The sequence below is a fragment of the Cydia pomonella genome, chromosome 16, assembly GCF_033807575.1.
Source record: "Cydia pomonella isolate Wapato2018A chromosome 16, ilCydPomo1, whole genome shotgun sequence".
Classification (NCBI taxonomy): domain Eukaryota; kingdom Metazoa; phylum Arthropoda; class Insecta; order Lepidoptera; family Tortricidae; genus Cydia; species Cydia pomonella.
The window spans coordinates 13,681,671-13,706,420 of NC_084718.1; the positions used below are offsets into that span (position 1 = coordinate 13,681,671).

Consider the following 24,750-nt stretch of genomic DNA (forward strand, 5'->3'; position numbering starts at 1 on the left):
TGTGTTAATATTGAGTAATAATGTCAACACAATTTGTGTGGATGTTTATTGCTTTATCGTACCCAAATACGCAATATTCACATTTTACACAAAGGGTTAAGAAATTAAATTCGATAACATAGAAGTTAGGTATTTAATCCAATACATACTTTTGTTACAATGCATGAATAAAAGTAGCCCGCGTAAAAACGAGTTTTTAAAATTACCTCCGACGTTTTGAGGACGATGTTGTGCCCGTGATCTTGGAGAAGACTGGCTGGCTATTTAAACTTTAACCAAACTTATATACGATTAAGTCCCGTTTTGTTAAATAATAATGTGTAAAAACCGTGAAAGTTTAAATCAAAGTATACCTACTAAATACTGATGGCATTGAATGATTCCTATATTAAATTCTTTACGCAAATTTTCACCTATTTTATTCAATCTTGAAACGTTGATCACCGTTATCAATTTTATAATAACTAATCCGTAAGTCTTACAGAGATTATTCAACTCAAACTATAAAAACGTCTTCGTAGCTCAGGCTAAGATTCATTAAGTTCGTTAAAGCAATACATATTATTCTTAATGCCATAAAAAAGAAGCAGGCCAATTTGAACGTGCCCTGACATCAGACCTCATCCGCGCATTCATTTCGTTCAGACTTGTCCGCCCAAGTATTAATTCCAATATGGATTTGATGTCAGCACGTTCGAATTGATCTGAAGGTTATTGTAATGCTTATTCCATTTGTTCTTCGGCAGGAGCAGCAGTAGTCCCGGCAGTGGCAATGACAGTAGTAGAGGGTTGTGTAGAAGGCTCTGTCGGTCGTTGGGTAGTTTCCGCAGGGGAGAAGCAGGAAAAGTCGAAACCGTTGCAGATCAGGCAGAAGAATGGCTGTCGACAATCGTTTTACACATTACTAAAACATACTTAGAACGCTTATCGTTGAATTGTACGGGTATTTCAAAACTAGAAATGGTGTTTATTCATACTTTTGATTCAATCACATATACAATAAATTAACTGTTTAAAACACACCGCCCAATCGGATAAAGCTTGTAATATTGACTTAATAACAAGGCAGAAAATAAGAAAATTAAATGTATAAATATCACATATTTATTCCAAAGGGATAAATGAGCTAAAACGTATGTATGAACTTATAGTTTTTACATACCTATTACCTATTAATTCTTATTCTTATGTTTTATACGAAATAAACCTATAAACGGAAAATAAAGATTATAAACTGAAATAGAAGTCAGACATAATTTAAATAGGTACTAAAAAACTCGCCCACCAAGGGTTCCGTACTTTTTAGTATTTGTTGTTATAGCGGCAACAGAAATACATCATCTGTGAAATTTCAACTGTCTAACTATCACGGTTCATGCCTGGTGTCAGACAGACGGACGGACAGCGGAGTCTTAGTAATAGGGTCCCGTTTTACCCTTGGGTACGTAACCCTAAGAAACGGGCCTAAATATTGATTTGCTCTCTAAGTAGCTGTACAAAGTAAATATCTTTCAGACAAGTAGCTATTTTTTGTTGCAACAGAGGTTTACCCTGGTAAAAATAATTAAGTGCTTCGATAAATACTTTATTGACTGAGAATTATGATTCGCTTTTTCCAAGTATTTTTATTAAAAGAATACCTTAAAAAGGAAAACCTTTTTGAAAGATTGCTTTCTCAATTGCATGTTTCAACAGAGGTTATTCGCCCTAAAGCGTCGGTGTGGCTGATGAGATTCAATCTGGGGAGAAAACAACTTACGCATGCTTTGTACAGGAGACGACAACCTATATACTAGAGCAATGACACCGGGTCACTTTGTATGAAAATTCACGTGCAAAGTGACTAGCCATCATTGCTTCTAAGTGTATTTACCTTTCAAAGAATGAATCACGTTACACTGTACCGCGTTACTTTTATTCTTAAAGGCCGAAACACATTAAAACGTTCCGCGACGCAACCCGATGCGACTCGTCTTGAGTCGAATCAAATTGAGCCTATTATGTTGTACGACCAGAATCACACTATTAACATGTGATGCGACGTCACGTCGGAAGTCATTCGGAAGTTCATAGTTTTATTCTGGGCTATAACCGCGAAAATCGAAGTTCGTCAATTGCGGGCATTTTTCTCTGTCACTCTAATCACGTCTTAGTGAGAGTAAAAGAGAAAGAACCCCGCAATTTGCGAATTTCGGTTTTCGCGGTTATAGTTCGATTCGACTCAAGACTCAACCCGCGTCGCGTTTGGCACGCCCGAGTGTTAACCGAAACACGGAGATGAGACATTAGTCAAAATTACGCAAAATAGGTCAATAACTAGGCAACAAAAGTTGGGACTATAGTCGCGCCGCTTAGGTTGCAATTATGAAACTTTCATTTATTTCAATAAATATGCTAGAGATAGATGTGTGATGAATAAAAGTCCTTGGTGCAATCAATTACTTTTATTTTACTGCAAGTTCCTATTTCAACGCTCTTAAACAATCTTAATTTAACAAGTAGCCTTCGAACTAAATATGTTTCAACCGCCACAGCAAAAATGATCCATCCACCCTATGGTAAGTTATATATATTTATACTTTTTCATTATAGAATTGGCGGGTAGGAGAGTAGGGTAATTTTCGCGACTACCGACAGATTAATTAACAAATATACGGGTAAACACAAATCACATTTTAATCACTACTAAGTACTCATTGAATGCTAATGCTAGTTTAGCTTATCTCACCACTAAATAATTATAATTTATTCTCGAAATCTGTCCACTTAGTGTACTTACCTACATTTTAGTTTACCGCCGTTAAAAGGTAAATTTTACAGGCTGTTATTTTAATATATTTATTTGTGTCAAAAAAAAAACAATTTTAAACAATGTTGGCTCTAAAATTAGGAAATATCACAACTGTAAATAAGTACTGTTCATTTAATCCAAGTGCCATGTTAATAAAAACAAATTTTATTTTATTTTAGTTTAAATTTAACCTGTCAAAATTAACTTTTAATAAGCGACGGGCCGTTATAACGCTTAATTAAACACGTAATTTTCATAAGCGTTTCAGCCACGGTTCGATACAGATCGTCACGTAACGTCCATTAGTCAGATCGAACCCTTTTTAAGATTCTTTGAAGAGATTGGAAGGAAGAGAAACTGATCAGCAACATTGATTAAAATATATAAAGGCCTGCTTAAAGTCCATTTGCTTATGAAGAAAAGAAGAAAACAGAGAATAATGTTTTATCGAAAAACAGGAGTTAAATAAAGTTGGCTAACATTATTAAGTTATAGGTAAATTTTAGCGGGTCTTGTTCTCGGATAACTGATGTCCCATCAACATGTCAAAATAGATATTTATGTAGCTACCCGATGTCAAGTAATGAAAACATTGGTTGTAGATCACAAAATTCAAACCACCCACCACACACGCAACACTCACAACATTCGCATTCATCCGAAGATAGATCCCTTGGATTTAACTTCCAATCCATTTTACTTGGCTAGCCAAGGTGAAAATCGCTTGCGCTACGATAACGAAACGCTTTGTCGCTCTATCCCTCTTCCATATTTGTGCGACAGTGACAGTTGCGTTTCCATCGCTGGCATGCGCATGGCTATGCGGCCTGCCCGCGTAGCCAAAGTGCCTATCATTCACGCTCCGTGGCGAACGAAACGCAACTGTCACACTCGCACTAATATGGAAGAGTGATAGAGAGAGATGACTACGATACACTACGGAGCGTTAACGATTGTAACGTTGGCTATGCGGCCTGGTCTCCAAGTTGACGATAATTTAAATCTTCCCTATTTAAAGGTCGGAAATAAAGGTTGACAAAATAAATTGGCGAATGGTCTGCTAAAAATTATGTTTTCATATGTGTTCAAAACGCGAAAGTTTTAAACGTTTAAAGTTGGCTAAGACGACCATATTTAGTAGGTTAGCTTAAGTTTAAAAATAGTTATTTACTATATCTGATCTTGTACAGCAGTGGTAGCATGGTTCCATTTTTATCGTTTGTCACTATGCCCGTCACTTTCGCACTTACATACTTGTTAGAACGCGACAGGCATGGTGACAAATGATAAAGAACCGACCATCTTAGCCCTACTGGTGTGTTTTTTCTATTTATGTCTAAAGTATGATAAATTATACCACAATATTCCTCCAAACGGGTTGTTTACACGCTGTTTGAGCACTGAATACGAACAACAAAAATAATAGAGGAGAAAAATATTTTGTCAATCGAAGCACCCATTCGCTACCACCGAACTTGGCAACGTGCCCAGGCGTGGACTGACCCGTATTTTTTGTAAGGTATAGGTTTACGTTATTATCCCAAGGGATACTTACATACTTTATCTGTAGGCCCTATGTAACTCCTTATTTCTCAAGGAAAAAATAAGCTCGTGTAGAGTATAGGTAAAGTGTATGATTTGTAATTCATTTCCTTTCCAGGATGTTTTTATGGGGATCTCAAACGCTTCGTTATCGTAATTGCAAGTAATTCCATCATATTTCATAATTACAGCGCCATTAAAAAGTTTCCACAAAATACAGTATGGAAAACACCAGTCAATAATAAATATATATTACTTAACACTTATAATACAAGCAATATTACTTAACACTTATAATACACGTTTAAATAGCAAGAATTTTAATATAAAACCATGGATTACCCCAGGACTTCTTCGATCCATGAGACACAGGGATAAACTTCACCTGAAAGCTAAAGCAAATCCAGACAATCTTATATTGCAACTGTCGTATAAAAGATATCGTAATTTTTGTAACAACCTATTGAAAAACGTAAAAACAAACTACGACAAAAAACAGCTGGAAATTGCTGGAAAAAACAGTAAATTTGTTTGGAAATATATTAAAAACGTAACATACACAACAAAACAACGTGAATCATCTGCAAGTTTGTTGAAAGTAGGCCCGTCTGAATTGCTAGCTGCAAATAGCACAAATGAATTTTTCGTTAACATAGGCAAAACCTGGCTGATAAAATCCAGGAGGATCCGTCTTCACCCCCCTCAAGAATACATTTTAGTACATATAAATCCTCGAAATCATTTGTCCTATTAAACACGGATGAAGCTGAGGTTGAAAGGATTATCATGAGCCTAAAAGACGATTCCGCGGTCGGTTGGGATGGCATATCGAACAAAATAATAAAGGCATTCAGACATATCCTGGTTCCACCACTAACATATATATTTCAAAAGTGCATCTCTGAAGGAATATTTCCGAAATGTCTTAAAAAATCCGTTGTAATCCCTGTCTATAAATCTGGAAGCAAAGTTCAAGTAACAAATTATAGACCGATTTCTCTTTTGCCAGCGACATCAAAAATTCTGGAAAAAATTATTAATAATAGACTTGTGCAATATTTGGAGAAGCATGCTTTTTGTCAAAGACGCAGTTTGGTTTTAGGTCCAAGTTATCAACTGCAGATGCTGTACACGAATTGACAGACTATTTAGTTCAGGAACTAGACAAGGGTAACAAGACAATTGGAATTTTTCTGGACCTCGCAAAAGCTTTTGACACCGTTTCTATTTCCATTTTACTGCACAAGCTTGAATCACTAGGTATTAGGGGCACACAGCACAAATTAATCGCGAGCTACCTAAACGGACGAACTCAATGCGTAAAAATAGATAACATCATCAGCTCAGATTTAGAAAACACATCTTACGGCTTGCCACAAGGGAGCGTTTTGGCCTCTACCCTATTTTTAATTTACATTAATGACCTATGCAATCTAAAGATAGATAGTGGCAAAATCATTTCCTACGCAGATGACACTGCGCTACTTTTTTCCGCAAAGTCAACAAACGAGGTTTACGAGTACGCACAACGAGGATTCAATGTTGTAACTAACTGGCTAAAACTTCATCTACTAACACTGAACTCTGACAAAACAAACTTTATAAGCTTTTCCATGCGGAAATCAGATCCAATGTCAAATAATCACACACTTTACGCACATAACTGTGAGGACGAAACAAATAAGCCCTGTACATGCCCATCTATAGCTATTACTGACAACATTAAGTATTTGGGAGTCATTATTGACGAAACTCTCTCTTTTAAAAATCACATTGAAGCATTGTGCAATAGAGTTCGAAAATTAATATTTGTATTTAAAAAACTTCGATCGATAGGTGATCAAACTTTAATCAAGCAAGTATACTTTTCACTGTGTCGATCGATACTAAGTTACTGTATTTCTTCCTGGGGTGGTACAGCTAAAACAACACTAATAAACCTAGAAAGAGCCCAGAGAGCTGTACTAAAGGTAGCTACTTACCGCCCATTCTTATACCCCACTGAACTCCTTTATAAAGCATGTGAAGTACTAACTGTTCGTCAACTATTTATATTAAGCTCAACACTTAAGCAGCACACCAAAATTCCTTTCAACACTGCATATACTAACAAAAGGCGCAAAGATATTATATGTATACAAACCGTACAAAGAAAACACGTATTTTCTTCTAGATTTTTTGTCTTTTTGGGCCCTTATTTGTACAACAGGTTAAATTCAAAATTAGACTTATACCCTCTTAGCTATGTTGGTTGTAAGAATATTCTACGACGCGCCCTTCAAAAAATGACATACGATGATACAGAGAACTTACTAATAGTCGTAAAATGATTTCTTACTGTACTTTGATATAGAATACTTAAATAAGTTATTTTGTTAAGGTTATCACCCTACCAGATTTTTATTGTGTACTATTTATAATTATAATTAAGTGAATAATTACAAATTAATTAATATGGTCCTATTCTGCCTGAAACACAGGATCCTTATCCTTAATCCTTAGTCTTTAAGTGCTAACACTGTACTTATACTGGTTTCAATAAAATTATTTGTATTTGTATTTGTATATTAGAATGACAGATGCGAACTAAAGCCGATAATTGGCAGGACAAAATCTGATAACTCAATATTAACATCACAGTTTGTTCTACAGACTTATATGCGTATGTATGAAAACACATATATAGGGGGTATTTGACTGTATTTGAAATATTTTTTTCCCACTATGTATGAAATAAAGCACCATAACCTCAATCGAGAAACGAAGCAGTTATTTTTAGACACTATTTCTATTTTATAATTCGTATAGAACTTTAAAGAGTAGGTAACTTGACCGCGACGTCATTTGCTAGTGTTTCATATAAATTCCATTGTTTTGACAGTTCGAAAAAGAAACTGATTTGACTAGTAGTCAAATACCCTATTGATACGATGCCCGCTTCATCGACAAAATATATCATTTTGGCGAAATATCTCCACACTGTAGGTATTACGAGTATACTGTAAATACAATACAATACAATGCAATACTGTTACTTTTCGTTTGAAGCAAACCTTTTCAGGATAATTTTCTGACGGTTTAAACGCTTCATTACCGGGACTGCACTTATTTAAGATTTTTTAAACATTCAATGCCATTAAAAATGCGAGATTCGTGCTGAAATGCTTGTTGACTCTATAGGAAAAGCAACGTAATGAAGCGGTCGAAACACTTCGAGAATAACTAAAGACACTACCACCTACCTACCTACCACCTACCTAATCACCACCTACCACCTACTTTATCTTTCTGGTTTAACCCATTGGTTGACTGGTAGAGAATGCCTTAAGGCATTAAGTCCGCCATTTGTACCTTCATGTATTGTGCAATAAAGATTAAATAAATAAAAATATAATACCTTTTTTAACCACTTAGAACTTAGTTTACCTGCATTTTTGTTTACCGCCATTGAATAGTCAATTTTAGAGGCTTTTATTTAAATAAGTATATTTATTTGTGTTAGAAAAAAATTGTCGATTTGAAACAATGTGTTGACTCTTAAATTAGGTACATCAAATTTATACATACTTCTAAGCAGCGGGCAGCAATATGAGTAGGTGTGCAATTGTCTTAGTCTCTCATAGACCAACTTTTGATCATTGTTATAATAAAAACTGAACAGAATCATACCTTATGTTTGACGTCATGGCACAGACGTATTAAAGATGGTGCAGCGATCCTGATATCTGAAATAATGTTACAATTATTGCACTCCTGAAAAGTCTCTTACGGTGTACTGGAAAATGAACTTTATTTGGTAATAAGCAAAACTTATTCAACAAATATGCTTGATAATATCAAGAGAAGCTGACATAATGCCAGGTCATTATGAAACTATACTAGAAAGTTGGGGGTAAGTATGTCACAAATAAATCTGTATTAGTGGTTTTTTCATTTGTTTGTGCGCTGTTCAGTTGAAGACTCCGATTATTGTAAGATATTGGTTGTAAATATCACATTGACTATATATGTAAATGTATTTTCTCAAAATGCAATGAAATATTGATGTTATGTTCCTTATAATAAGGCTTCGAAGTATGACGTTTCAGGTGCGGCTAGGACAAGAGGTCGTTAATGGACTTTCATACAAAAAAAAGAAAATAAAACAGCACTGAATAACCTATCACATTAGGACATGAAACAATCATCGTCATCATCCTATTTTTATTATTATTTCATTGCATGTTTGAGAAAAATCTTTATAGGGCTGTATCTTCCAAGCCGTGCGTGGTAGCGCAAAAATAATCAAATTTTTGTTCCCCTTTAGTAATAATAAAAAATCACAAAAAAGAAAAAAAAAAAAGGAAAAAAAGCGTCCTGAATGGTGTGCGTCGTACTAATGTCGTCGTAATACCGCACGCACTGAAAACCTTGATAGGTTATTAGGTCATGAAACAAAGCATTTATTACATCATCATCATCCTATTTTTATTATTATTTCATTGCATGTTTGAGAAAAGCACTATACATACCTCGGCGGGAAATATAGGGTTGCCAGCCGAAGACATATAGACGGCCGAGCGAAGCGAGATCGCATAGGTCTAAGGCGGGCAACCCCTTTCGTCCCGGCCTTTGTATTTACTATTGTTGACATATCTGTAGGTGTACTAATAATAAACTATATTTTGAATTGTATTGATGAGTCTCCAGCTTAGTCCATTAAGTATATATATATATACGATATATTATGTTAAAGCGTTCGACATCAAAATCAAAGTGATTTGTTAAGATTTAGATAGTGGAAAACGTTTTCTCCCGAAATGGAATTTCATAGAAAAATGACCGTTATTTCGTTAGATTCGAAAAGCTATTCTTCCAAGTCGGCCTAGCCAAGGTGACAATCGCTATCGCTATGACAACGAAACGTCTTGTGTCTCTCTATCACTCTTCTATGTTAGTGCGACAGTGATAGTTGCGTTTCTATCGCTCTGGAGCGTATACGAAATGCATGTTGGCTACGCGGCCTGTTAAGAAATTATTTACAGTCAATAATTATAGCCAAATAATTCCAGGTTCAGTGCACAAGAATACTGCGGATTAATAAATATGGAGGAAGTATATTCAGTCAGGAATAAAAAAAACTGTCCAACAACTCTAAGGTCCTCTGTGGGTTAAGGTCGTGGAATGATGAAAAATATAAAAAGGGCAAGATCGCTTCGGCAAAGCTACAAGTTGAGATAACTCGTTTACGGAACTAAAAAAAATAAAATCATCCCCTAATATAAACAAAAAGCATGTTTGCTATGTGCCACGGGCGACCACGGCGCATAAGGAGTCGACTCATAAATATTTGATCTCTTGATGGGTTGTTTTGGCATCTTTTGGTGTAAATATTTGATATTGGATTATTGTGCAGGAATGTTTCCGTAAAACAATATAGAACTTCGCAATAATAAAAGCTAAATAATCATGTGTATTTTTGTTTCGTCTTAATATTACTACAAATTGAATGTACTGTTAAATAGGTAATGCTCATTAATATAAAGCTACTATACTATTTATCTTCAATGCCTGATTGTTTTGGATAGCATCTATGCGATTAACTACAACGTAGATAAAATCATATAAAGATTTTGTAAAAAACTTGTTGAAAGCATTTTTATCTTGTCCCATTTAAAACAATAGAACACTTCTTATTGTCTACGTTTCTTTGTCCTTGCGCTAGTCTTTTGTGACGTGACGTGTATGTACTACATGTGACTACAATTAATCACATCATAAGCGAAGAGTTATTTTTTCGTGAAATTAAAAAAGTTTCAGTTTTATATCAAACAGTTTTTATCAGAGGCCATTCCAATTATTTATCTTTACTTTTTTCCTTTTTATTTTTTGAACGACACACTAAATTTAAAGATAAAATAAAAGTGTCATACACTAAGACGCGTGCCTTGACTCGTAATATCAGCGAGTAATCTTTGACACGATATCTACAACAATAGACGGAAACTCACATGGCAGCAGATAGTTTTCTTGAAATAGATTTACATATATGTGGATCAATGATGTATGTAGAACGAATTATAATAAATAAATTAATAAAAAGCTTTTATTTCAGACCAGATATCGATATTACAAACACAACAAATAATTAAAATATTTACATATAAATTAATTAAATTAAAAAAAATATATATTTTTTAATTTACTTAATACCAACAAAATTATCATTTAGATTAAATTAAAATTAGCAACTAAATTAAAGTTATCAATTACATTAAAATTATCAATTAAATTAAACCTGTCATTTAAATTACAATTATTAAATAAATAAATATTATAGGACATTATTACACAAATTGACTAAGTCCCACAGTAAGCTCAATAAGGCTTGTGTTGAGGGTACTTAGACAACGATATATATAATATGTAAATATTTATAAATACTTAAATACATAGAAAACACCCATGACTCAAGAACAAATATCCATGCTTATCACACAAATAAATGCCCTTACCAGGATTTGAACCCGGGACCATCAGCTTCATAGGCAGGGTCACTACCCACTAGGCCAGACCGGTCGTCAAATAATAATAATATTTCTATAAGTGCTACCTTTTAGAAAATACTAACATTTCAGCACATACCTTTTGTTTCCCCGACAAGAGGTTAAAATTAATCACGGCGGTCGTAAAATAAGAAAAGGTACATAATACTATATTTGCAGTTGGGTTCGTTTGAATAGAAGGTTTTATTACGCGTCATATTGTGTCACGTAGTGGACAGTTGAAGGGTGACCATTTATCTGGAGAATTGTGACGCTCGACAACAGGAGACACAATTGCGAATATTGCGACCCGCAATTAGTAATCTCAAGCCGTGGCTTTGTCATTTGTTTTCAAAGCTGGAGGAATAAACAGAAACAATTTTTGCTTTAATTTGTTTGCAAAAATTAAATTCTAACGGAAGTTTTATACAAACGTGACTTACATTGAAAGCAATATGCAAAGAGAGTTTGTCACTAAACAATATCCGAAATAATACAGACAGCCTTTACTAGTGAGGTAAAAAAAGAGATTTTAGTCAAGCACGCGAAACTTTGTTCGTTATTTTTTATTGACTGAAAAACTATAATTCACGAAGCTTTTTAGAAAATTGAATTGTCATTACAAAAAAGTTCTTAAAACAAAGCTTCATAAGTTTTAATTTGGACAAATTAGCTATTATTATGGTTTAACAGACTTTGCCTCACTTCTCTCGCTTTTCTTACCTTCATTTTCCCTGGCACACTCCGTGACAGTGTAGACGCAGAAAAGCACCGCAACAGTTAACAACGCCATGTCGCTCGAGGTAATGCCGTAAAATCCTTTGCTAGTACGGTAAAGTCCTTTTATGACAATTCTTGCGTAACAAAAGATAAACGGTTGCAGGAAATCTACGGAAGGACACGCTTTGAAATTTAGTATAGATACCAGGAGTTTACGTTAAAAATGTTCTAAATGAGAAATTAAGTTTTTTTTAAGAATTTATTTTCCGAACATGATTTGAGGACGCGACATGGACGTCACGCTTAGAGGGCCTAGCCAAGTTCATAGAAAACGCCGATCGAAACTTACAAAATTATGTATTCGTAGCATCTGTCATCCCAACGTTTGTCAATGTACGATGGTCATCTTGACTAGGCCGGGCAGTCAGAGCTGTCAAAACCGAAGAATTATCGGAATACATCGTTTGAAGGAACCTAGATCTTAGTGGAAACCTTTTGAACTACATAAACATAACATAAACATAATTTATTTAAAAACACATATTCCATGGTTACATTCATATAAAGACGACCGGTTTGGCCTAGTGGCTAGTGATCCTACCTATGAAGCCGATGGTCCCAGGTTCAAATCCTGGTAAGGGCATTTATTCGTGTGATGAGAACGGATATTTCTTCCTGAGTCATGGGTGTTTTCTATGTTTTTAAGTATACATAAATATTTATATATATATATCCCAGCCACAACACAAGCCTTATTGAGCTTACTGTGGGATTTTAGTCAATTTGTGTAATAATGTCCTATAATATTTATTTTTTGTTATTTATCTATTTATATAAAACAAAGACTTAATAAATAGTGATGGTTTACACATGTAAACTAGGAATATGCCTGAACTAGAATTCCCTGTGTTTAGGCGACAAAGGCAAACATTGTTCATGAAAAATAATATTCCCTTACAAACGCACAATGTGTGCTAAAGCAACAATATATTGATCGAATAATTATACTATTCATGCTTATAATCATTTTACTACTATTAGTAGATTCTTCGTCATATTTTGATGAGCTTTTCGGAGCGTTTCCTTACACTTTGTGTAGCTAAGTGTAAGGAAATGCAAAATATAAATCTAAACTTGCGTTAAACCTGTTGTATAGGACAGAACCCAGAGCAATGAAAAATCTTATAGAAAAAGTACAACACTCGCGCAAACAAAATTGCGCTTTTATTGGTCGATACCGGATACCGGTGATTTAGCTATATCATCATAATATTTTATATCTTGGCTGTACCACAAGTTATGTTGGAAAGCAAATGGATTCCATTCATGATTATATACCTAGTACCAAGTACCCTCACTATCCGGGTACTCCTGAGATATATATTGTGTTATTGGATTTTAGAAAAAACATCAACTCTGGAAATCAAATTATATTCTTTGTTATTATGTCTGAATGTTCCAGCTCTTAAATGCAACTATAGAAAACGGGGTGAGCGAAACTATTACTGTTCTGCTGACATAGGAAGCTGTCAGATCCTACACGTTCTCCTCGCGGTCGCCGTGCCTAGCTGTCTGACCGCCGACCACAAAGCTTGGGACAGCTATTTCCGGTTTTAGCTTGACATAGTACATTGTGAATCTTCAGCGTTGTATTGAATATATATTCAATAGACTTCTAAATGAGACTCTGGAAACGTGACTTAAATCCAAATCACAAAAATACATTTTTATTTTGCATGCATATCGTAAACTGTACGCTTTTTGGAAAGTGTTTCTTGGCTTGGAAAGAAACTATTATCTAGATGAAACTAGAAATTAAAATAACTTGTCTAGAGTAATTTGATTGCTTAATAAGTTTACGAGGAATTAATTTATGTTTATCATCTTCAATTATGTATAATTCGTTCGAAAATGGATTTAATACCTCGAGTTTACATTTTGACCGACATAATAAATTAAGCCGTATAATTTCTGTTACAGAATTCATAGCTCCTAAATATTAATAAGAGTGAAAAAGGCGGCTCTCAATTTACAGCATCCCTAAAACTGCAATAAAAAACGTCCAAATTGATCCACATAAGTCAACGTAAAATTCGATACTAATAAATACAAATATTTGACACGCTTCCTCTAAGCGTGTACATTCCTGTTATCTTTTTGTGTTACATTTTTACTGCTTGCTGTAAATTAGATAGCTGATATATAACGTGGCCAATTATGAGAAAGCTTTGTCGTCAATAAAGTTCTTGTGACGGGTAGTTCACGCCTCACTGGTTGGTGTTTGAAGGGTTGATAGGGACAAAGCTTATTGCATAGCAGTTGTCACGCGTTTCGGTGATTGCCGGGAGTCGTTTTGTTTTATGGGAGGAGTTGTCGCCGATGTTATTGCAGTTATAATCAGTTCATTTATGAATATAACGCCACGATTTTATGTCTTTGCTGCTTTTTTCTCCTTGAAAATATGCTTGTGTGTAAAAGTTTAAAATAAAATACAAATCTTAAATAACTTTTTAGGAAATATATTTTGACCGACCTCGGCGGATTTCTTTGATCAAATCGGGGAAATCCCGAAGAAAGGCCAGGTCAAGAGCACCCTAAACCAGCGAGCGTGTATGAGGAATGTTATGAAAATGAAAGAAGCGAAAGAGGTATGTCAGGATCGTAGCAAGTGGAAATCCTCGGCCTCCGCCTACCCCTCCGGGAAAAAAGCGTGATTATATGTATGTATGTATTTTGACAGAATGTTCTAATGCTGAGGACCAGAGGTTAAATTTTCATGTCCTGGTGGACAGCTACTTAATTTAAACATGAGTTTTATCATAAGCCTTGACTGACATCTCATTTCCGATGGAGTAAAAAGCAGCGTCTGTAACCTATCATATTTGCAAAGACACAGGCTTGCCTTGGCTGAACGATTTTTCTTAATTGAAATAAATCGCTACGGAACACGGATATAACATGGGGATATTTATAACCCATTTTATCCTCGACTTTACGCCCTTGTCGTGCAATCTACTATTTTACTGCAGGAAAATTGGCTGCGTACAAAGCAGAGTAGTAATTAACTGTAGCTGAAAGTTATTATTTTTGGTGAATCGCCAAAATTGTTATTTTCTTATATACTTGTGCTTTTATTTTCCTTCGTGTAAGTATTTTGTATGTTTGATATAAACATTGTAACTTATATCTTAAAAGCGCTGGTGGCCTAGAAAAGCGCTGGTGGCCTAGCAGTAAGAGCGTGCAATGCGGAGGTCGCGGGTTCAAACCCCGGCTCGTACCAATGAGTTTTTCGGAACTTATGTACGAAATATCATTTGATATTTACCAGCCGCTTTTTGGTAAAGGAGAACATCGTGAGGAAACCGGACTAATCCCAACAAGGCCTAGTTAACCCTCTGGGTTGGAAGGGCAGATGGCAGTAGCTTTCGTAAAAATTAGTGCCTACGCCAAATCTTGGGATTAGTTGTCAAGCGGACCCCAGGCTCCCATGAGCCGTGGCAAAATGCCGGGACAACGCGAGGAAGAAGATTGTAACTTAAATCTAAACTACTTTCCGATATCGGTATAGGCTTCGATTCGAGCAACAACGTTCTGCATTTTTTTGTTCTGCCGGGGGAAACGTGCACACAGTCGCAGATCTCACTCACTACATATAAAATCCAATCTATAATGATGACACAAATACATAGAACATGACACACGTCAATGACAAATCTTGCACATCTCGATCTCTTTTTATGTACGGACGACTAGACGCACCGCGCTATGCCCAGTTGGGCATGTGCTTCGGCAGAGGGGAAATAGTGCGAGTGCCGACTCCCTTCCCGGTGTTGCTCGGAGGGTATGTATAGTATTTTTTTTATAATATCATGACGATGACAAACAAACTCGCGGCCCGCCTCATGTTAAGTGACCATAACACTGCAAAGGTCTAGAAGGCAGGAAGTGTAATCTGAAAATACTAAAATAAAAGCGAGTATTGCATCAAAAAAAAATTACAAACAAATAAATACGTTTTCAAAAAACCGCACCATAAAGGTTCCTTTTATAGGTACTTTTTTGGTACGGAATCCTAAAAACGGATAGATTAAATATCGACGTGTGTTAACACTCCCGTTCCATTTCACTAAATAAATACTATCTATTTAAAAACGGAATAAATTATTTCAGCAGACTAAATAGTAGCCGTGTTCGAACTTTGCCATTTCTACTTTCATCATCATCATCTCAGCCATAAGACGTCCACTGCTGAACATAGGCCTCCCCCTTGGACCTCCACATGTACCGGTTCGAAGCGACCCACATCCAGCGTCTTCCGGCGACCTTAATAAGGTCTTAATAAGGGATTTCTACTTTATTTGAAGTTAATTCGACATTAATTGCATTTCACATGCACATAATAAGTACGAGCGAGTTGCACAGTGATTCAATATTAAATTTTTCATATCTATTTATTCATGTTTAATAATATAAAGGTATACAAAAATTGATCATTGATCAGGTGATCCATCTGCACGTTTGCCTCCTATAACATAAAAAAATATAAAAAATATAAATAGTATGGTGTTTTTTCTTCCTCCTTTTATGGTGTCACTTAATTTATATTGGCATAAAAAATTAAGTAAGTACATGTTTTTAAAATTCTAGTGCTTAAACATTGTTGGAATTTCTAAACAGATCTGGAGTGCACTCATACGCTGCGGGTTTGCCTAACGAACTAAACGGTTTGGAGAGAGCGCCGTTGTAGAGAACGGAATAAATTGAAACGATTTACCTTTTTTGAAGACCCTATCTTATAACAGAGTGAGTTTTGGGGTTAATTTAACCGTCATTGTTGAATTTTAGGGTCCGTTTTGTAATCAACGTTCTTTTATTCCGTGCCATTTCGATTTAGACATGCAAACATTTAGATGATTGTGTGCATTATTGAGTCATTTTTAATTATGTACATGAAGGTTTGTTTCTCTCATAAACTACTTTCCAGAAAGAAAAAAAATACTAAGTTTAGGTGGGGTAAGACTATCACCGGGAGAAGACAAACACTGGTATGGAATCCTCATACTGGTTGTCTTGCCCCGAGCAAAATAAACTATGTTCGTCTAACCCCATCTTACCTTAGTACAAGGGTAAATTAATTATACATATAATAATAAATTGACCTTTTTCATTGTTCTTAAAACTAAAATATTTATTTCTACAGCACGCAGCAAGTCTCCCGTCTCCCTTTACTAGTTACTCGTTAGATTTTAATGTTTAGTTAACTGACATATTACATTAGGTGCTTCGCGAAACGGGATACTCATAAATGTTATGGTTCTCTATAACATTATCTGCCTTATTGCTTTTTTATGGGCTATTTAGTGTTCAGCTGTTCGTGAAACACATAAATTATGGTTATCTATTACTAATGACGGTCAGTATAATTTATACAATAGTTATCCCCATATGCTCTGAAGGCCAGAAAGTTTTAGCTACTTACTCTAGAACCAGTTTAAGGGATAATACTTGTTTTTTAGTGTTCCGTACCCAAAGGGTAAAAACGGGATCCTATTACTAAGATTTCACTGTCCGTCTGTCTGTCACCAGGCTGTATCTCATGAACTGCGCTAGACAGTTGAAAATTTTCACACATGATGTATTTCTGTTGCCGCTATAACAACAAATACTAAAAACAGAATAAAATAAATATTTAAGTTGGGCTCCCATACAACAAACGTCAATTTTTTGCGTAATGGTACGGAACCCTTCGTGCGCGAGTCCAACTCGCACTTGGCCGGTTTTTATTTGATCAAGCCTAAATAAAATCCAATTGAGACATATTATTTTAATGTAAAGCTAAGATTACAACACACAGCTAGTTACTTATTTTTAGTGTAGTGTAATATAGTTTTTTTTTGGAATTTGAATATTTTTGATCATATCGATAAACATCACAAGTTACTCGTATCTTAAATAAATAATAAATAATAATAAATAAATATTATAGGACATTATTACACAAATTGACTAAGTCCCACAGTAAGCTCAATAAGGCTTGTGTAATTGAGGGTACTTAGACAACGATATATATAAATATCTATAAATACTTAAATACATAGAAAACACCCATGACTCAGGAACAAATATCCATGCGCATCACACAAATACATGCCCTTACCAGGATTTGAACCCAGGACCATCAGCTTCGTAGGCAGGGTCACTACCCACTAGGCCAAACCGGTCGTCAAAAATCTTAATCTTATAATACAACATTTTCCCATACACAATCATGTCGTCTGACATGTCATGTATGGGCCATTTATTAAATAGCTTTACATAAATACTACATTATTTTACAATTAGGTATTATTGTTTTTTCTTTTCAAATTCCCGAGCTCTTTCGAACGTAATACGGGAAAAAATGACCTAATAATTCCATACATTTTTTATTCCTTCCACTCCGCTCCGTTACCATCATATAAAGTCTATAAAAATGGTAACGGAATGGAAAACAAATCTTGGGACACTGTTTTCCTTCTATTAAGATCAAAAGAGCTCATGATTCTAAGTAGAAATAATATAAAAATATCCAATGTTCAACTTTAAATAAAATGGCCCGTATGTATACTTATTTAAGAATTGTTGTAAAGATATGTGTTAGGTAGGAATATATTATTTCATCTAGCAACTTTACGTCAAATTCACATTCTTTCTTTCTACCGGACATCCGTCATTCGAAACTACATTCACTTCTTCCTAGCGTTTTTCCCGGCTTATTGTCACGGCTCATGGGAGCCTGGGGTCCGCTTGGCAACTTGTCCCAAGAATTAGTGTAGTCAATAATTTTTATGAAAGCTACTGCCATCTGACCTTCCGACCCAGAGGGGAAACTAGACCTTATTGGGATTAGTCCGGTTTCCTCACGATGTTTCCCTTCACCGAAAAGCGACTGATAAATATCATAGATCGCGTGCATACGATTCGAAAAACTCATTGGTACGAGCTGGGGTTTGAACCCGCGAACTCCGAACTGAAAGTCGTACGCAAGTAGTATACAGGACCAGCATATCTAACGCATTACCAATGTATCAAAATGTATAACTTTAGTTTCGAACTCAGAAAATTCATTTTCAACTCCCTGGATCTTAATAAATTCATTATATTACTAAAAATAACCAGGCTTTCATCTCTCCTAATTTAAAAACATAAGTGCAGAAAGTTCCTAGTTTTTCTAAAATTTATTAGATGTGACATGATTTTGCTCTCATCTTAAAATATAAAAGCTAAAAGTTCAGTCCGCCGCACTTTTGTGAATTTTTCGGGCTCTCAAGGGCTTTAGTTAGGTCTGCAAAGTCATTGTTTGTAACTTCTTTTATTTTTTTGAATTGTAGGGGGAGTCCGGGAGACTTGAACTTCTTTTTACTCACAAGCCACTAGAGTATTATATGTAAGTGTTAGCAACTCGATGTTTCGCGTACAGATGATATATCTAAATAGGTATCTTTAGATCATAGCAGAGCGCTGATAAAGAACAAAATTTAAGTTCTGCAATTTCTTTTTTCTTAAACGGGGTATTGGCTCAAGTCTCCCCAACCTATGGGAGAGTTGACCAGGGGGTGAGGGAGATATGACCATACATATGTTAGGTAGGAAAAACAGTTAACCAAGGGATGAACTGTGGATGTACGTCTTTTACTATGAAGGGTTAACTTTTTGTAATAACTCAAAAACAGCTAAACTGATCATATCCGCTATAGTTTTCATTTAATGTCTTTCTTAAGCTCTACTTGCACGATTTTTTTCTTATTTTTTGGACCTATGGTTCAAAAGTTAGAGGGGGGACACATTATTTCATCATTATCTCCGAACATATTCATTTTATAAAAAAATGTTTGTTGAAGACCTCTATTAGTTTTGAAAGACCTTTCCAACGACACCCCACACTGTAATGCTGAAGCAAAAAAAAAATTCACCCCCACTTTACGTAAAGGGGAGGCACCCTAAAAAAAATATTTATTTTATTGTACGACTTTGTCGCTTTATTGATGTATATACCCATGCCAAATTTCAGCTTAGCTAGCACTGACTTATTCATAAACGTGTACTAAAGTTACGATGCCGCTAAACATCGTTTGTCCCTTTCCGACGTATCGGTATGATGGAAAGGAACGATGATTAGCGGCATCGTAACTTTAGTACACGTTTATGAATAAGGGGGTAAATGTTTATAACTAGGTAACTTAGAAGCTGTCCTAGTGGCACTATAACAACTCTGCTTCCATATTCACGCAGTATTACGACTATAACTTTGTTAATAGTTAGTTATTGTTTTTTTAATAGCAGAGCAATGAAGAATCAAGGTTTTTTGTTGTTAATGTTGTTTTGTTGTTGTTGTTAGGGAAGTTGGTATTAAATATAGTGATGTGTAAATTGGTACCGTTGGCAGTACAAAACTTGATTTCGCTCAGGTTAACAAGTAAATTAAGTATAAAAACAAAAAACCCGACTGCGACATATATTTCTGAAATGGTAGTTTCACTAGCTTTCCTTTGATATAAATACTATAGGGACATTCTTACACAAATTTAAGTCTCACGGTAACCCAAGAAGGCTTGTGTTGTGGGTACTCAGACAACGATATATATGTATAATAAACAAATACTGAAATACATAGAAAACACCCATGACTCAGGAACTATCTATCTGTGCACATCACACAAATAAATGCCCTTAACGGGATTCGAACCCAGGACCATCGGCTTCATAGGCAGGGTCACTACCCACTAGGCCAGACCGGTCGGTCAAATGAGCTACGGTAAGAAAAAAAACGTTGAAACGTTGAAAAGAAATTGTGGAACGAGTTGCCCCTATCGCTCAAACAGTCCCCGTCTGTAGCGTCACTCAAGGCTAATCTGATAAAGCTTTTGCTTTCCAACCAAGCGTGATTTGATTAAGTGGTGAATTTCTATTATTTTTGATGACACTTGTGACATATATAATATAACGTTTAGTATTTATTCATGCACGAAAATGTTATCTGAACATCTTATGTCTATTTAAGAGATCCCTTATAGGGATAACTTCGCCTAAGTATGTCTATTTTAGTAAATTTTATGTGTATTGTGTAACTATAATAAAATGATTACTACTACTTCTACTGAAAACAATTTTATATAGCGTATGCCACTATCATAATTCTGACGGATCTAGCCGTTTGGGGTGCTAAAGATATGAACATACATACATACATACGCTCGAAAAACTTTACCCTCCTTCTGACTTATGACGCAGTTGAGTAATATCGCCACTCGTTAGCAACTGCTTACTTTCAAAACATACGTAACAAACTACTTTCTAATAGCTCCGTTAATAAATAATTAGGATAATCTTTGCTAATCTAAATTTAGTCTCGGTCTTGAATTTTATTGGATTTATTAACGAGAGTAGGAATCAGTGAGTAGAGTTTCTGTGCCTACGATATTATTAGACATACCTAAATATTTGCCTAGACTGGCCTCCATTTTCAGGGCTCCCTATTCAACTATATAGTTTCGCAATGTCCGTCTATCCGCGGTTTTGCCCAGTGATCTTTAGTGCTAGAAAGCTGCAATTTGGCATGGATAAATAAATCATGCAAATCATGCATCGCAATTGTAAAAAAAAAAAAAAAAAATTGTTTTTTTACTTACTTTCCTCCCATATTTTTTATTTCTTTTTCGCTTTAACCCAACGGTGCGGTATCGTAGAATAAGTCTTTTAAAACGCATAATTATGAGCTTCTAAAAATCATGATTTGATAAAGTGAATAATTTTGGAAATAATCGCTCTGAAAGAAAATAAATATAACTTCTCTAAGTTTTTAGCCATGGGTCCAAAAAATATTAAAAAAATAATAACACAAAAAACTTTACAAGTACTTTCAATAAAAGCTGTAGCGAACATGATCAGTCCTGCCGCTTTAGAGTTATTGCAAGATGTCTTCTCTTCTTAGTAAAAAGACGTACAAAGCACTGCGAAGGTACTCCCTTATGCTTATAATGTAATATGACCCCCCGTTTGGCTTAATCTGACAGAATGGTAACAAGGGAACCCTGCACTGAGCATGCCCCGACATGCTCTTGGCCTTTACCACAGCTGCTCATAGATATTTTGTATTAACTCTTAAAACCTGAACGTACATCGTGTTTTTTTAAAGATGTCATTTAATACGGAGGCATAATGTGATTGTCTTAACAGTGAAATTTGTGTAAAGCGTGAATTTTTTTTAAACGAAAACGGGTAAATTGATTACAAAATAAACATCTAACTATTGGACACACACATCCTAATATAGTACAACATTGTTCCATTTTTCTTGGGAAAAGTGTTTTTTTTTTAAATATTAAATACTTTCTTACACTTTTTTCTTTAATAATGCTGGAAACTCAAAACGTTTAACAATATTATCATCACTCACGTTACTGAATTCAGCCTTAACATCCTTATACTTAGGTAAGACTTCTCTTACAACACAGTATAAGTACAACGATAGTAGCCTTCCAGACTTCCATCCATTTATTTGAGTATTTCTTAGGGCGCAAATTCTAATACGCAACGATCAACGACGTCAAGAGAATATGTAAACCCAGGAAGAAATGGTAATTTGAAAAACACAAATTATCGCGCGGATTAAAAAGTGTTTGAAGATTTTACCCTTATTACTCTGAAAATACACTTCTGTTGAACGTTTTGGTAGTGATTTCCTTCAGCTATATCACCAAGTAGCTATTTTATAAGTTTCATAACTAATGTTATACTGCTATGGCATGCAAGGTAATGATATAAAACTGGAATCAAATGAACATTAGACTATTTCGTGATTTATTTCTACTGTGCCATCTGTAGCTTAGGTCTTGGTCAGAGTTTGAAAATGTAACATAATTTCCTCCTTAGCTCCTTCTATATTATTTATTTTTAGTGGTGCCCTTATGAAAAATACTGGACACAACACAAAAAGAACTTAAATTAAACAATAGAAAATGGTAGTGATACAGCGATCTTATAACTAAAAAGCGATCTCTTCCCGACAGCCTTCCGGCAGTTGCTTTTTGCACGCTGAACCCGTAGCGCACGTTACATTTTTTTTAAATGGTCTACTCAGAAAACATATGCTCTGGTAACCGTCAGTTTACTTAACAAAATGGATTGTCGAGAAACCACTCTATTGTCTGCTTTATAAACTCCCTGATTTCCCTTACAATGAAGCAACAGGTGGTTAATATTTTCAAAGTGGCGCGATACGCATTCTTTACTCAATTTATTTCCAAGTTTTGGAAATTACTTTGGCAGATGCAAATATATTTTTAAGGAATTAGATTATATTATTATATTTTCGATCTCTGTTTTTTATGTTTTTTGATTTACATTTAAAGGCGCAGAGTCGTAGTACTCGTAGTACTGTGCTGTATCGTGATTTTTTCTGTCTGTTCTTGGGATGAGAACATTTTGTATAGGGTCGTGGGAAGTTATAGTACCTATGTAATTTTTATGCGTCGCACATTTACGTAAATTTGCATTAGTTACACTGTTGTAATATGCAAAAAACTTAGAACTGTTATCAAGCTACAAAAAACATGTTCTGAGTTTGGGAAATAAATAATTATTTTACTCATAATCTGAGTTTAGTAGTTAGTTTAGAACGTTTTTTGCTTAATATATTAGGTTTAAATGTTATTTTATCCCCTCACTTTCGAAAACGGGTACCTTCCTTATGGACGATATAAAAGTTGAGGATTAGAGTATATTTAACAGCTTTTCAATCAACTCAAATCAAATATTTATTTTCAGGCAACTAAGGCCTATAGGTACCTACATATTATCTTATAGACAAACATAAAAACAATAATAAGAAGTCGATGGCACGGGCAAGGACAGCCTCCGCTTGGTGTACCCCTTACATTTCATTAAAGTGGCACTTTTGCCCTTTGGCTTCTACGTGTTTTCTTCAGGTCCGCGCAGGCCTCCCAAATATTCGGAACATCATTGTTCCGTGAGACATAAAGGAAGACAGAAGTCGGTGGTTTGAACATGTATATAAGGGTTCGGACCCTCGAAAAGAAAATAAAGAAAGATCTTAACGCTGAAAAGTTTTTGCCCCAACTGTGATTTGATATACAAAAACACACTTCCCCATAGACGCAACTGACCCGGTTACCTAATAAATTTCCTTTTTTAATCAATGTCGATGTTCTATTGTTACTGTTATTTCCATTAAATACTGATCTTTAATTTTTAATTACGAAGGATTATGCCCGAGGGAATTTGAACCAATGTTACTTTGCTTAAAAATACAGCCTTATTGAGCTTACTGCGAAGCTTGGTCAATTTGTGTCACATTGTCCTATAATAATATTTCTTCTACTCGTTGACTGTAATGGTTGAAATAAAAGGTTTCGTATAGGTACCAAACTATAATATTTTCGTGTTTTTCATATATGGGCTCCCAACTCAACTATAATATTTATTTCGTGACGCTGTAGTCAACTATAAAAAAAATACCAATCACGTGCCGCCGCGTTCCCATAGAAAAGACGGGGGACAGCCGGGCGGGGGTTCGCGCGTGTATGTCGTTTGTACTACAGTTTTGTCTACTGAGATAGTTACCAATTTTCATTACTTATTTAGGTTTTATAGTAAAAAAAATATTTTATATAATAGTGATATCATCAGGCTCTCACGTTTGTATAAAACACTATTACAATTTCCCAACGATATAAAATAAAAAGTGCTAATAACATCATTACCATGTAATGATGATGACGCCGATCAAAATAACCACCCTGCGTGCAAGGGGTCTTTAGTGTGTCAAATTAACCCTTCGTGTTTTGTTGGTATTAGATCCGTGCATATCGACCGCGTCCTAGTTGGAAACTGGCTTTTCGAATAATGCCTAAGGTTGATGTCAACTCCACTCTCCTTTACTTAGGCTAGAACGGTCTGGATCCAGGCCTCGGCGGCCGACGAATTATTTTCTATAAAAAAAATCACTTGATCACAGATCACCCCTCTAGTGAGTTATCCTTAACTGCAACCGCCTTTTCAAGTATGCACTGGGGTGTTTGTCCCTTAACCTGTTATCATAATCATCATAATATCAGTTTTTTATTGCCCATTGCTGAGCATATGAATCTCTTCGATTAGGCCACTTGAGCTAAT

At 35.2% G+C, this 24,750-nt stretch overlaps 1 protein-coding gene across 1 annotated transcript; it reads right to left on the reverse strand.

Moving 5' to 3' along the window:
- Positions 1 to 571: 571 nt before the first annotated feature.
- On the reverse strand, positions 572 to 11,680 carry LOC133526517 (uncharacterized). Its single transcript, XM_061863190.1, has 3 exons — positions 11,581 to 11,680; positions 8,003 to 8,058; positions 572 to 879 (listed from the first exon to the last, which is right to left on the reverse strand). The coding sequence occupies exons 1-3, from the start codon at positions 11,648 to 11,650 to the stop codon at positions 724 to 726; spliced, it is 282 nt and encodes a 93-aa protein (XP_061719174.1). The 5' UTR covers positions 11,651 to 11,680; the 3' UTR covers positions 572 to 723.
- Between the last annotated feature and the right edge of the window lie 13,070 nt (positions 11,681 to 24,750).